At 42.5% G+C, this 13748-nt stretch overlaps 1 protein-coding gene across 1 annotated transcript in view; it reads right to left on the minus strand.

Moving 5' to 3' along the window:
- Positions 1 to 408: 408 nt before the first annotated feature.
- ZNF831 (zinc finger protein 831) overlaps positions 409 to 13748 on the minus strand; it is a 91302-nt gene continuing 77962 nt past the window's right edge. Inside the window, exons 5-6 of the mRNA XM_061126909.1 lie at positions 7137 to 7297; positions 409 to 6349 (exon numbers count right to left, since the gene is read on the minus strand). Of these exons, the coding sequence (XP_060982892.1) occupies positions 5525 to 6349; positions 7137 to 7297 (986 nt within the window). The 3' untranslated portion in view covers positions 409 to 5524. The remainder of the gene's footprint in view (positions 6350 to 7136; positions 7298 to 13748) is intronic.

The following is a 13748-nucleotide window of genomic DNA, read 5'->3' on the forward strand; positions in this document are numbered from 1 at the left end:
TATGTGATTGTTCCTTCGAGACTAATAGATGTGAGTGTCCTTTGACTTGGAATGTTAATTGCTCAGCTGTAAAGTTTGACTGAAGACACTTATCTGATAAACCTACAGTGCAACTTGCCCTCACCAGTTCTGTTGGCTGGAGAGAGAGCTGAGCTTAATAAAAACTGGAATAACTCAAGAAACTAACACAAGTATCTTTTAGATTAGTTCCATGTTTCCCCCCAAAGTGTGTGTGTGGGAGGGGCTATCCTGGGTAGTACAAAGATGATATTTAACTGGTATGTGATGACCAATCTTAATACTTTTAATTCATATTGGAAAATACACACAACTACCAAATTAAGGCTGAGATTTCACAGATACTAATTTACAGAAAGAGTAGCTTCTTTAAGACAGAGATGATTTAAATAAAAGTAAAGAATGTACCCACGTGTGGACAAATATGGTAAAAAGCAGTAAGATGGTTCTCAAATGATGGAAGTTTGGAAAGAATAGATCAATTTATGACTATACACGTTTGATGAGTTAGCAAAAAAAAGCTATGGAAATCCATCAGTCAGTATATCTGCTCTTCCCATGTTTCCATTCGCACTTTTTCTCCCAATGCATTTTGTCTCCATTGACTTCAAACGGCTCCAGGAGGTATAGTCATAGAATACTGTGTTGGTATGTAAAAATAAATCTACTATTCTTGCCAAGAGTACATGATTTATACTCATAAGGAGGCATTGTTTTTGAAGTAAGGATGTTTTCTCAGTTAATGAATAATATTAAATATCCAAGTAACATCAATTCCACAGGGAAAAGTTTGGGATTATTGGACTGTGGATAGTGCCCTCATGTGGCCTTAAAGTCTAGCTACATTTAAAAACACATTTCTAAGTTATGAACCTTTAAATATGGCAGACAATGACAGAAGGGACACATGGGGAAAGAGAACAACACAAGAAAATGTGATAATTTGCCATTACCCAATTCTTTCATTGAGTGGAATGGGATACCAATATGGCGGACAAAATGTCTGGTCAACTTTTCAGGAATATTCAGATATCCAACTTATCTAGGATATATTTTTGGTGGTAGTTTGAGTTGCCACTCCAGTGTTCTTGCCTGGAGAATCCCAGGGACGGGGGAGCCTGGTGGGCTGCCGTCTATGGGGTGGCACAGAGTCGGACACGACTAAAGCAACTTAGCAGCAGCAGCAGCAGCAGCAGTTTAAGTTAAAATGTTAACAAATCAAATAAGACATCTTCATTTTCAGTTTTATTTTTATCAAAACAAAATAATTTAACCATATAAAGAAGGAAATACATTTAAACAAACAACCAAGAAGCCAACAGCTTCTTGATTCTGAACAACGGATAGTGTAGTAAGTTCTAAAGAGTTGGCTGCATATATAAATACTGAGTCATCCTCTAGGGCTCCAAGTGACAGAAGCTGATTATTTTCCCTGGCTCTTTTTCTTTCAGTGGTAAACTAATACACTCAATGTCCTGTACTTCAGATTGAATTCTGTGTATTTCCACATACATACAAAGCATGAATGAAAAGGATTGTACAGGGTACAGATCTAGCACATAGGATTTCTTGAGTTCTGACATCTAGGTTTAAGGAGTATCTGGGAAAGAAGAGCAAAAAGCTGTGCTTACAGATTGAGAAATGTAGTGTTTCAAACGCCAAAGAATCTCCCTCAAAAGAGTTCTGGGAGTCACAATTGAAGTGAGAAAAAATACATAAGCCCTGTTTGCCATGGCTGTAGAAATATGACCTCCATAGAGCCAGGCAGGTCATTTTTTCCTCACCAGATTAAATTATGTCTGGAGATTTGAGCAGCGGTACATTCCAATAATGATGACAGCTTCTATAACTACAAAATCTGCTGCACCAGGCAGGTTTTTGTGCAAAATGCAAATTCCTATGCTGGGAGAAAAAATGAATAATGTGATCATTCTAAGTTATGAATGTAAATGCAAGGAAATACATTTAGGCATGAGACAAAAATCATTCATCTGTCATGGCAAGAGCTGTGGTCACAATGAAATTGTACAAGGCCACTCTTCCCATCTGAGCTCTAGAGGAGGGATTTTAGGAGAGGGAAGTTTAACTTGCCCTTAGTTAACCATCATGCTGTTGACAGAGTTTTGATTCGAACACAGAAGCACCAATCCCCTGTCTTTTTTTTTTTTTTTTTAAACCTCTTGGAGGATGAATCATAGGTTCTCCTGGGTTGTAAAATGAGGGGATGTTAGCTTAGTCCAGAATCTCAAAGACCATGAGTTGTCTCTATCAAGTCTTACAACAAGGAGGCATGAGTTGTCTCCATCATGCCTTACATCAAAGAAGATTCAGGTTGTCCATCAAAAAGCACATGACATGAAGAGCCACTTAACAGTATAGTTTGCCAAGAGCGGGGAAATGTGAAACCTCTTTTCTCTATGCGTCATCAACAAGTGAGATCTGGCCGGGTGTAGGTACGGCTGGAGGGGCATACTTGGTGGTGTCTTGAGTATCACAGTTCATGGCATTTGTATACCTCGCTCCAAGAGAAGGAAAGAATTCCAAGTGCACTTTATCTTTGTCTGTGACAGCATCCTGGGAGTTATCCTCTGTGGGAGAAGCTGAGACACCCATTGGTTAAGAGCCTTACCTCAAGCTACAGTGAAATTAACAGCACTGGGAAGAAGGGGGATCCCCAGTTTTTAGACCCAGTTTGCCCTGTCCTAAAATAAATTTGCTCTCCCTTAACCATTCCACGGCACACGCCTGTACAGTCATAGCAGCAATGATCAATCAATAATACTGAAATTTTATTTTCAATAACCCAAACTGGGTTATAGTTCACCAATAATATCCTTAAAATGTACCCCTATAGTTGCAGCTCACTTTAAGAAAATCCTTAAGAACTTGAGAAAATTAAGACTTATAAAATCAGAGATTGTCTGTTGCTTTATAAAAGAATTTTTCATTAAAAAAAATATTTACCTTGAGATGATTTCCAAAAGCCAATTCCTCTAGGGTCATTCAAACTACATTCTTTAATTTGTTTTTTTTTTTTAATCCACTCAAATACAGCTTTTCACAAATTCATGTTGATAAGAAGTAAAGTACATTTGTAAACATTGCCACCAACTAGCCAAAAGGACCATCAGAGAGAGGAATATTGGTGACCTGCTCATCTTTGTATGAGAGGCACAGAGAGTTAGGGATGGAATCAGCATTCTGCCATGTTTAATGGAGGCTGGGATGTGGCAGCCAGCAATGATGGGTTGTAGAAGGATCAAGCTCCCACCTGACTCTCCTGAGGTCGTGCTGTTGGGAGCTATGATGTACTGACCTCAGTACAGTGATGCAGCCAGCAACTCAGCAACCACCTGGGAAAGAAGGATCTAGACCATAGTTTGCCCCCCTGACCAGTGCCTCCCAAGACAAAGTAACTAGCTTATCCTACAGATATGCTGGCTTCCTCCCATACCGTAGTGTTCTGTTTTTGCTTCTAATTTTTGCATTATAAGCCACCATTTAGAAATGGGTTGACTGCATCCCGCCTAAACCTGTACCTCTGGGGAAAAAATAAGAAGCTTCCCTGAGTCCACATTCTTCAAAAAAATAATAATTGGGTTTAGTTCCCCACATCCCCCTCCCAAACTTCTTGGGTACAAGACTACTCCTCATGAGGCCCTCCTCCGAGCCACACTCATGAGAATCGGGGCCCAGAGTAGCATTCAGTGGATCTAGTCTTACTCTCTCCTTCCCAGAAGGAGAAAAAGGTGCCGAAAGGGACCAAGTCTTCACCAAGATTCCCTAGCCAGCTCTGGACAAGGTCAGGCCTTCTCTCCCTCTTCCTCCAGGACTCAGACCACTTTCCTAGATCTTCTCTCACTACAGTGGCAAGGATAAATCAAAGGATAGATAATTACATCACTTTTGTTTGGTTTAGAAAGTACAGGAAGCAAATGCCTAGCCTCCTTCTTACGTTTTCCTTGACTGGACTTGAAATCACCAGGCTATGTTGGAGCACATCTGAAATGACCACAGACATAAGCTAAGTCACTGGGGGAAGCTGACCCTACCACAAAGTTTCTGTATAAACAACCCTAAAATTGGAAACTTCACTTGAAGACTCTTGAAATCTGACCGTCCTTCATCACAGACAAGGACGCATTAAAGCATCTTCGTACCATGCGAGATGTTTCGTGTTGCCTTTGAACTATGTCGTAGGAACATCCTTACATCAAAGTGAAGCCAAAAGAGCTGGGCTATAAATTCCAAATGGTACAAAATCATACTAAAAGCAAGTATAAAATTTTATTGAAATGCAGCAGTGTGGATCTCCTGAAGTTTCTCCTCTCCCATTTAAAGAGGAGAAGAGTGTGGTAACTTGGAGGCTTTGCTCACCACTGACGTACATCAGCTATTTTCTTCTGCACAGGGATGCACGGGCTTGGAATCCTGGGGAATTTTCTCTGTGCTGTTCTGACTTGCACAATACAGAGGCTGATTTAATTTGACAGCAAAGTAACACCAAGCCCCCAAAATAAAATTACCAAGATGTAAAACAGCGTCAAAACTCCAATTAGTTTTGTAACCTTGAAGCTTCTGGAGGAAATCTGAAAGGCTCCCATCACGATGAGCAGGCATCAGTTTAAGCTGTAGAGATTACTAAAATGTAACCCTCTAATTGAAATTGCTCAGAGCACAATATGACAGAGAGAATTGGAGGAAAACAAGTGAATTTTCCCCCTCAAAAATGACTCATTACAGAGACTGTGCTATCAACTTTTAACACAATGTTCCTTTTGCAAGAGCTGGAAAAACCAAGGGTTCCAGAGGTCTCCACAGAAAAGGCACCAGGAACACAAGCTAAACATGCTGTGTCATTGAATCACACATAAGCATTGACCATTTGTGCAACATTGAGAGACACTCAGTATTTCACCAGCTCATAGGCATTTTGAAGTATATTTACAACTTCCACTAAGGAGGCAAATTACTGAGACCAAACTTCAGTTTTTGGAGGAATCGGGAATGAAGAGAAGTATCTCACTGCCCAGTTCACACCCCAGCTCCTTTGCAAGCTCCCCCAACTTTCCCAAGTACCATTACTCTCTTTGAAGCCAACCCCAAGCTCACTGATGGAGGAGACCTGTCACCTTGACCCTGGTTCAGAAGCAAGTCAGTTGTGGCTCTCTGGGTCAATGCCGGTTTCCTGGGTAAAGCAGTGAGGAACCAAAGCAGAGGACACAGCTAGGAGTCAAGACACAGTCCTCATGCAGGTCAACCCTTCTTACACTTTATTTCGCTGCCACATTTGCCCTGCTGATGCCTTGTGAGCAGGGCATCTAGGGAGGAGTGAGGCTGGGCTTGGGCTTCAGAGTAGGTTGGGGAGATCTTAGAAAGACCCCCAGATGGCTTTCCTCTCTGCAGGGGCTTCATGAATAGAGTTCATTTCTGCCGCCCACTTGATGGCATTGACTGCAAAGCATCAACCATCTCTGACGACAGACACCATCTTTCTCTGGAAGCATCAGATTTCTATCACTAACCGATCTTCATCGTCGCTGCTGGTGTCGCTGGACTCCACACGAGTTTGCTTTCTCATTCCTTCCAAACTTCTCTTCCTGAGGGTTTTCAAAGAGGCTGCAGGGATCTCCGTGGGCAGCCCTGGCTTAGAAGGGACAGCATCATCCTTTAGAGTCATGAATCCTTGACATTTCCCATTGTCAGGTCCTACCAGAGGGCAGGGGACCAGCCCTTCCCTACACCCACATTGCCCCCCAGAAGGAAAACATGACTTGTGTTTCCCTTCCTCTTGGTGTGAACTAGCTGAACCTGGTCCTAAAGCTGGTATTTCAAGATGAATTTTTCCAGTGGACCCCGGTGTAACTGAACCTGAAATTCTCTGCCCAGATGAAGGCTTCCCTGGCAAAAGGCTTGGGGACATGCCCTCTGCTATCGTTTTTCTGTCTGGAGAGCTTTGTGTGAGAATCTCCTCTTCACCCTGGTCTTGTGGTTCCACACTGTGAACTCCCAGGGTTGTATGGCCTGCTCTTGCCCCCAGGGAAGGACAGACGGCAGCTGCAGAGGTAGCAAGGTCATGGCCGAGAGAGGTTCCTTTGGACACAAAGGAAGAGGGCTCTTGAGCATCTGAGAAAACGCATGGTGTGGGGTCTGTTGAGATGTGCTGCTGGGAGGGCAGCAGGTGAGTCTCCAATGATCCCATGTCGAGACCTTTGCTGCAGGCTGGAAGTCTGTCATTAGCCCCGAGGGAGTCAGATGGCAGAGATAAACCTGACCCCACAGCAGTGATTAGAGGACAACCAGCCCCATGCTCACCAGCAGATGAAATTTCCTGCAACAAAGTGCAAAGAAAAATAAATGGAGGGGGGAAAAGGTTAATTGGTACCAAAAAAACTTGTGGTCAGAGATGTGGTCCTCAATGAGAACAAGGTCTGGAGGTCCTGATTCTTTACTGAGTGTGAACCTCGATACAATGTTCTCCTCAGTTTTCATTAATAATTAATAGATGCATTAACTCCAGGAGAATTCCCTGTTGACACACAGTAAGCTACTGAGATTGCTATGTATTTTTATCTGGACTTAAGAAAACTCAATCACTCAGTTATCCAACCATCTCTGAGCATCCAATTTTAGATCATTACTTAATGTGTGCTACTCAATGTGTGTGTGTATGCTCAGTCCTGTCTGACTCTTTGTAACCCCCTGACTGTAGCCCACCAGACTCCTCTGTTTTGGGGGATTCTCCAGGCAAGAAAATGAGAGGGTTGCCGTTTTCTCCTCCAGAGGATCTTCCCGACCCAGGGATCAAACCTGCATCTCCTGCACTGGCAGGTAGGTTCTTTACCACTACCACCAACTGGGAAGCATCTTTATTCAGGTATGAATCATTAAGGGACTTGGGATTTTTTTTAATCAACTATGAGATCATCCCAATGGTTCACTGCCCACTCATTCAGCACCATGTTTGAGGCATCTGCTTGCCTCAAGGGGCTTTTTATGCCAGGAAACTTCTCTAGGTGTCCTGAGTGAGTTCTGCCACACTGTACACTAACAAGAAAAAGAGAGGCAAAAATCTAGACCACAGAATGGTACAGACAATTTGAAATCATAGTTCTCACCTTTGCGATCGGTCTGTCTGTGTCCCCTACGGTTCTTAAGCTTGTGTTAGAACAGAAACTCCTGGAGACGTGTCCGCTCTCCTCCTCCTCCTGCTCTCTGTTCTCAATGCAAACAGATGATTCTGAGGTGACACAAGAGGGCTCCCCTGACAGATTCAGACCTGAAGGGGGGGCACACAGATACACACCTGAAATTATAAAGTCAGCCAATAGCCACTTCCCAGGAGTTGACCTGTGTCTCTGACACCAGCTCCGAGCTCATCAACTGCATCCTACATGGCATGTCCACCAACTTGATTTACCTTGAATAGGTTCACATGGTCTAATAAAATGTCTCTACTTCTGCTAAGGAGAGAGATGGAAAAACCAATTCCCAAGGCAGAAAAATCCCTGATTACAGATATTTTTAAAAATATTTCATGGGGATCTTTTTTTTTTTTTTTTCATTAGAGTCATCTTCCTTGCCACTTTGATTAATTTTGGATTGGCTTGAGTTCTGTGGTCATTCAACTGAGGCCAGAGTAGAAATATTGAGAAAGGAAATTTCCCTGTCATGTTGGATGTCTTGATCTCATCAGAGCACTGACTGCAGAAGGGCGATGGGCTTTTGTGCTGCTGTTGTTCTGTGGTGGTTTTTGTGATGAGTGTGGGAAGAGGGGTGACAAAGGCTGGCCTTGACAATCCCCGCCAAATATCATCTGCCTTTCAAGGGAGCCTTACTCTCTCTTCCATTGTATCATTTTGGCCTGGGATACAGGTCAGAAGGATCATGGAATTTCAGAGCATGTAGATTCCACCATGAGAGCAGAGCAGAAAAGCATTCTATAAGGACTGTGTCGCCAGAGAAAAGGATTCAAGCCACTTTTCAGTTTACGAACTTTAAAAAAACTTTGCATGCTGCAGTCCATGGGGTCGCAAAGAGTTGGATATGACTAGGCGACTGAACAGCAACAACACAGCTGATTTACAATTTTGTGCCAATCTCTTCTGTACAAAGTGACTCGGTTATACACATATGCGTGCTGAGTCACTTTAGTCGTGTTCGGCTCTCTGCAACCCTATGACCCATAGCCGGTCAGGCTCCTCTGTCCGTGGGATTCTCCAGGCAAGAATACTGGAGTGGGTTGCCATGCCCTCCTCCAGGGGATCTTCCTGATCCAAGGATCAAACTTGCATCTCTTATGTCTCCTGCATTGGTAGGCAGATTCTTTACCACTGAGCCACCTGGGAAGCCCTAGACATATATAGACGTTCTTTTTTATATTCTTTTCCATTATAGTTTATCATAGGATATTGGGTGTAGTAGAGCTCCATGTACTCTACAGTAGGACCTTGTTGTTTATCCATCCTATATATAATAGTTTACATCTGCTAACCCCAAACTTCCAGTCCTTCCTTCCCCCACCCCCTCCCTCCTTGTCAATCTACTTTTATTTTGATTAACATTACACATGCACAGGGTTGGTTTTCTTTTTTTTAAGTTGTCTTTCTACTGAAGAAAAACAGCCACATTTGCCCACCCACTCATTTTTTCCCACTTGGGATTCCTTTCATGTTTATCTCCTTCTCCCCTAAGGACAAGCATGTAGCATTACTTCTAGATTCGCCTTTTCCACTTTGCAGAACAGCTGATGATGTCATGAGGGGAGAGGCGGGTTTAGAAGCTTCATCCACAGCCTCATCACTCCTACCCATGGGCACACGTCCCTCCCCTCTCTCCTCTCTTCAGTTATATGTGAATATAACTATGCTGTCAAGATTTTGTTGAGGATATGCAATGTTTACATCACTATGTTCAGGAACATGCTTTTCACCACCAAGTCAAGTAGTGTTATATGATTACATTGCCTTTCTTGCCAACACTGTTTTTCGTGTAATTAATCATTATTTTGTCTTCTTCTTCTTCTGCCTAGTTTTTTGTACTAATTTATTACCAAAACCACCTCCCATTTCCTTCCCAATTGTCTTTTATTTCGTTTTATTCATTCATTTTATTGCCTTGGAAACATCTCACTCAGAACTTTCTGACCTACTCCCAGTGGACCACTACTCCCTAGGCCCAAAGCGGGGCTGAGCCAATGCATCTCCCTACACCCCCATCCTAGCAATTTTCTTCACCTCTTGTTCCTGGACACCCCACCCCCCGACATACACACACAGACACACACATACTTCTTTTTCCTGGATTTACTCTCTTTGCATTCTTTCCTAATGCAAAACTTCCAGCAATTTCATGAGAAAAGGTGAAATAAAATTCTTTAGACTTTAACTAGTGGCTTGTCTGGGTATAGCTGTCAGAACTGAAGATGTGGCTCCACAGAGCTCTGGCTGTTGAGAAGTCTGGAGCCAACATGATTTACTGTTCCCAGTCCTTAGGAGGAAATGATTTTGTTTTTCTCTCTGGAAACTCCTAAGCTCCTTTTTATTTTTTTAAATTTTTTTAACTTCAGAAAGTTTTATTTATCACAATGCAGTTGATATATATGGGTTTTGCTGACCCATTTACACCCCAACTTTCTTTTTTTTTTTCTTTATTTTTAGTTGGAGGCTAATTCCTTTACAACATTGTAGTGGTTTCTGCCATACATTGACATGAATCAGCCATGGATTTATATGTGTTCCCCATCCTGAACTGCCCCCCCCCCACCTCCCTCCCCATCCCATCCCTCTGGGTCAACCCAGTGCACCAGCCCTGAGCACTTGTCTCATGCATCCAACCTGGACTGGCAATCTGTTTCACACTTGATAATATACATGTTTCAATGCTGTTCTCTCAGATCATCCCACCCTCGCCTTCTCCCATAGAGTCCAAAATTCTGTTCTATACCTCTGTGTCTCTTTCTCTGTCTTGCATATAGGGTTATCGTTCCCATCTTTCTAAATTCTATATATATGCGTTAGTATACTGTATTAGTGTTTTTCTTTCTGGCTTACTTCACTCTGTATAACGGGCTCCAGTTTTATCCACCTCATTAGAACTGATTCAAATGAATTCTTTTTAACGGCTGAGTAATATTCCATTGTGTATATGTACCACAGCTTTCTTATCCATTCGTCTGCTGATGGGCATCTAGGTTGCTTCCATGTCCTGGCTATTATAAACAGTGCTGCGATGAACACTGGGGTACACATGTCTCTTTCAGATCTGGTTTCCTCAGTGTGTATGCCCAGAAGTGGGATTGCTGGGTCATATGGCAGTTCTATTTCCAGTTTTTAAAGGAATCTCCACACTGTTCTCCATAGTGGCTGTACTAGTTTGCATTCCCACCAACAGTGTAAGAGGGTTCCCTTTTCTTCACACCCTCTCCAGCATTTATTGCTTATAGACTTTTGGATAGCAGCCACTCTGACTGGCGTGTAATAGTACCTCATTGAGGTTTTGATTTGCATTTCTCTGACAATGAGTGATGTTGAGCATCTTTTCATGTGTTTGTTAGCCCTCTGTATGTCTTCTTTGGAGAAATGTCTGTTTAGATCTTTGGCCCATTTTTTGATTGGGTCATTTATTTTTCTGGAATTGAGCTGCAGGAGTTGCTTGTATATTTTTGAGATTAATCCTTTGCCTGTTTCTTCATTTGCTATTATTTTCTCCCATTCTGAAGGCTGTCTTTTCACCTTGCTTATAGTTTCCTTTATTGTGCAAAAGCTTTTAAGTTTCATTAGGTCCCATTTGTTTATTTTTGCTTTTATTTCCAATATTCTGGGAGGTGGGTCATAGAGGATCTTGCCGTGATTTATGTTGGAGAGTGTTTTGCCTATGTTCTCCTCTAGGAGTTTTATAGTTTCTGGTCTTACATTTAGATCTTTAATCCATTTTGAGTTTATTTTTGTGTATCATGTTAGAAAGTGTTCTAGTTTCATTCTTTTACAAGTGGTTGACCAGTTTTCCCAGCACCACTTGTTAAAGAGGTTGTCTTTTTTCCATTGTATATTCTTGCCTCCTTTGTCAAAGATAAGGTGTCCATAGGTATGTGGATTTATCTCTGGGCTTTCTATTCTGTTCCATTGATCTATATTTCTGTCTTTGTGCCGGTACCATACTGTCTTGATGACTGTGGCTTTGTAGTAGAGCCTGAAGTCAGGCAGGTTGATTTCTCCGGTTCCATTCTTTCTCAAGATTGCTTTGGCTATTGGAGGTTTTTTGTATTTCCATACAAATTGTGAAATTACTTGTCCTAGAATCTGTGAAGAATACCTCTGGTAGCTTGATAGGGATTGCATTGAGTCTACAGATTGCTAAGCTCCTTTTTATGACAGTGTCACTGTGGTCCTGCGTCTATGTCCATTCATTGTCTGTATGCTTTAAAGGTGTCCTTTCAATCTGAACCATGTCTTTATGTTTTACAAAAATATATTATTTCTTTGATATATTTTTTCCTTATGTTTTTTCTTTTTTAGCTAGAACTGCTCTTACTAGGTTATTAGACCTCTTGAGTTAACCCTTTATTTTTCTTTTCTCTCCTATTTTCTATTTCTTTTTCTTTTCTTTTGGGGGAATTCCTTCAACTTGCTATTCCAGCTTAGAAGTGTCTGTGTCTGTTGTTGTTCAGTTGCTGAGTCGTGTCTGACTCTTCGTAATCCCACGGACTACAGCATGCCAGGCCTCCCTGTCCTTCACTATCTCCCAGAGTTTGCTCAAACTCATGTCCATCGAGTCAGTGACACCATCCAACCATCTCATCCTCTTTCACCACCTTCTCCTCTTGCCCTCAATCTTTCCCAGCATCAGAGTCTTTTCCAATGAGTTGGTTCTTCGCATCAAGTGGCCAAAGTATTGGAGCTTCAGCTTCAGCACCAGTCTTCCTTAAAGGAAGGACTAATATGTCTGTATCATATTTTTAATTATTCCAATAATTAATAATAATTAACATTATTATTAATTATTATTATTATCCCTTCTTTATAGCATCCTGTTACTACTTCATGGCTCCAGCATCTTCTCGTCTGTCTCAGGCAAGATGTTGCCATTGTTGTCATTGCTGAAACTTGCCTGTCCCTACACTGTCTCTCTATCTTCCAGGTTCCTTTGCTTCTGTTTGCTTTTATCTCTCTTTCATATTTAAAGGCTTCCCTGAGATATCCAGCAATCTATCTACCCATGTTTTAGAAATAGGTACTGAAAAGCTGGTTAGAAACTCTACAAATGTAAAGTGTCCATTGTGGACCTCCCTGCAGGGTTATCTTGTCGCCTTGTTGACGTGGAAATCCCTGAAGTCACCCACTTTGGGTCTCCACACAGGCTAGTCGACTTCTGCAGAAGGAGTTCGCCAATGTCCTGACTGGAAAGTGTAAGGCAGGTGTCAGCATTCTGCAGTCCGAATTGGGATTGGGCAGGGAAGGGCTCAGCATCCAGTGCCAACCTTTGGTTAAACCCTCTGTTTTCAACCTAGTCCCCTTGCTCCCCAGCATTTTGTAGGGTCTCCAGAGACTAAGCCACAAACATTATTTGGGGGTGAGAGTGAAGGATGTGATCAGGATCTGAGAATCAGTGGTGGGGTGGAGGTTTCGGAGGAGTGGGGAGTAGTCAACCAACACTCCTGTTTTCAGTCCCACCTGGTACCATGAATTTCTTAATATCCAGGGCTTGACTACTGTTAAATCACGATGAAGTTCGCGTGGGTCTGCTACTCAGTGACCATTCAGCCTCTGCATTCTAATCCCCACAACCATGGCACTATTTCTTCTCTGGTTACCTAGTCCCCATAGGCCTGGACATTCCAAACACATTCCTCACTAACTTCTGGGTTTTTAGAGGAAAGTGGAAGAAAGTGAACATGCTCTCTCCTCCATCTTGAACCCAAAGGAACAGACCCACTTTTTATACCTCTGGGACAGGTCACTAGATGACCTGAGTGCACTAATCTTGAGCAAATCAGCTTAAACATCTATGCAAGTCGCAATGATTTGGCGAAGGAAGTTGTGATTTTCCCTTTAATACAATCTTTACTTGAGTACCACAATATACCACAATCATCTAAAGACATAGCACCAGGATTTTGGTATTTCATTCATCCACTCAACAAACATGTTTTGGGCCCCTCCAAGGAACCAGGCACCATGTTCAACCCTAAGGAATCAGAGAACAAGACCAAGATGCCCTGGTTCTTATGAGACTTTGCTCCAACAAGGAAGAGAAACAGAGGTATGTAGGATAATTGAGGTTGTGATATGGGGGTCAAGAAGGAAAGAAATGAGGGGTGGGTACTCCAAGGAGGACCAATACAGAGAAGGCTATGACAGAGATGCAGTAAACGGGAAGGGAGAATGATACTGAGAGTGATAATAAACAGAGTTATTACAGAGAGTAACAGTATCCAAGGGGAAGATTACAGAGAGTCACTGGGGGCTGGGACAGTTAACTGGCTTGCCTAGTAGAGGAAGGTATCTCTGATAAGGTGACACCTGAAATGAGACCTTCAGGATCAGGAAGAACCAGCCCTCAAAGGCCATTCCAGACAAAGGAGAAACAGAGGCCAGGGCCCTGCAGTGGGATGGAGCTCGGAGGATGGACCTAGTGGAAGGAGGCTTTGCTGGAAGCACAGTGGAGAGCAGGGGGCTCAGGTCTTGTAGGATGCAAGAAGCCCTGGGAAGGGGTTAGATTTCATTCATCAT

This window comes from Dama dama, chromosome 23 (genome assembly GCF_033118175.1).
Source record: "Dama dama isolate Ldn47 chromosome 23, ASM3311817v1, whole genome shotgun sequence".
Taxonomy (NCBI): domain Eukaryota; kingdom Metazoa; phylum Chordata; class Mammalia; order Artiodactyla; family Cervidae; genus Dama; species Dama dama.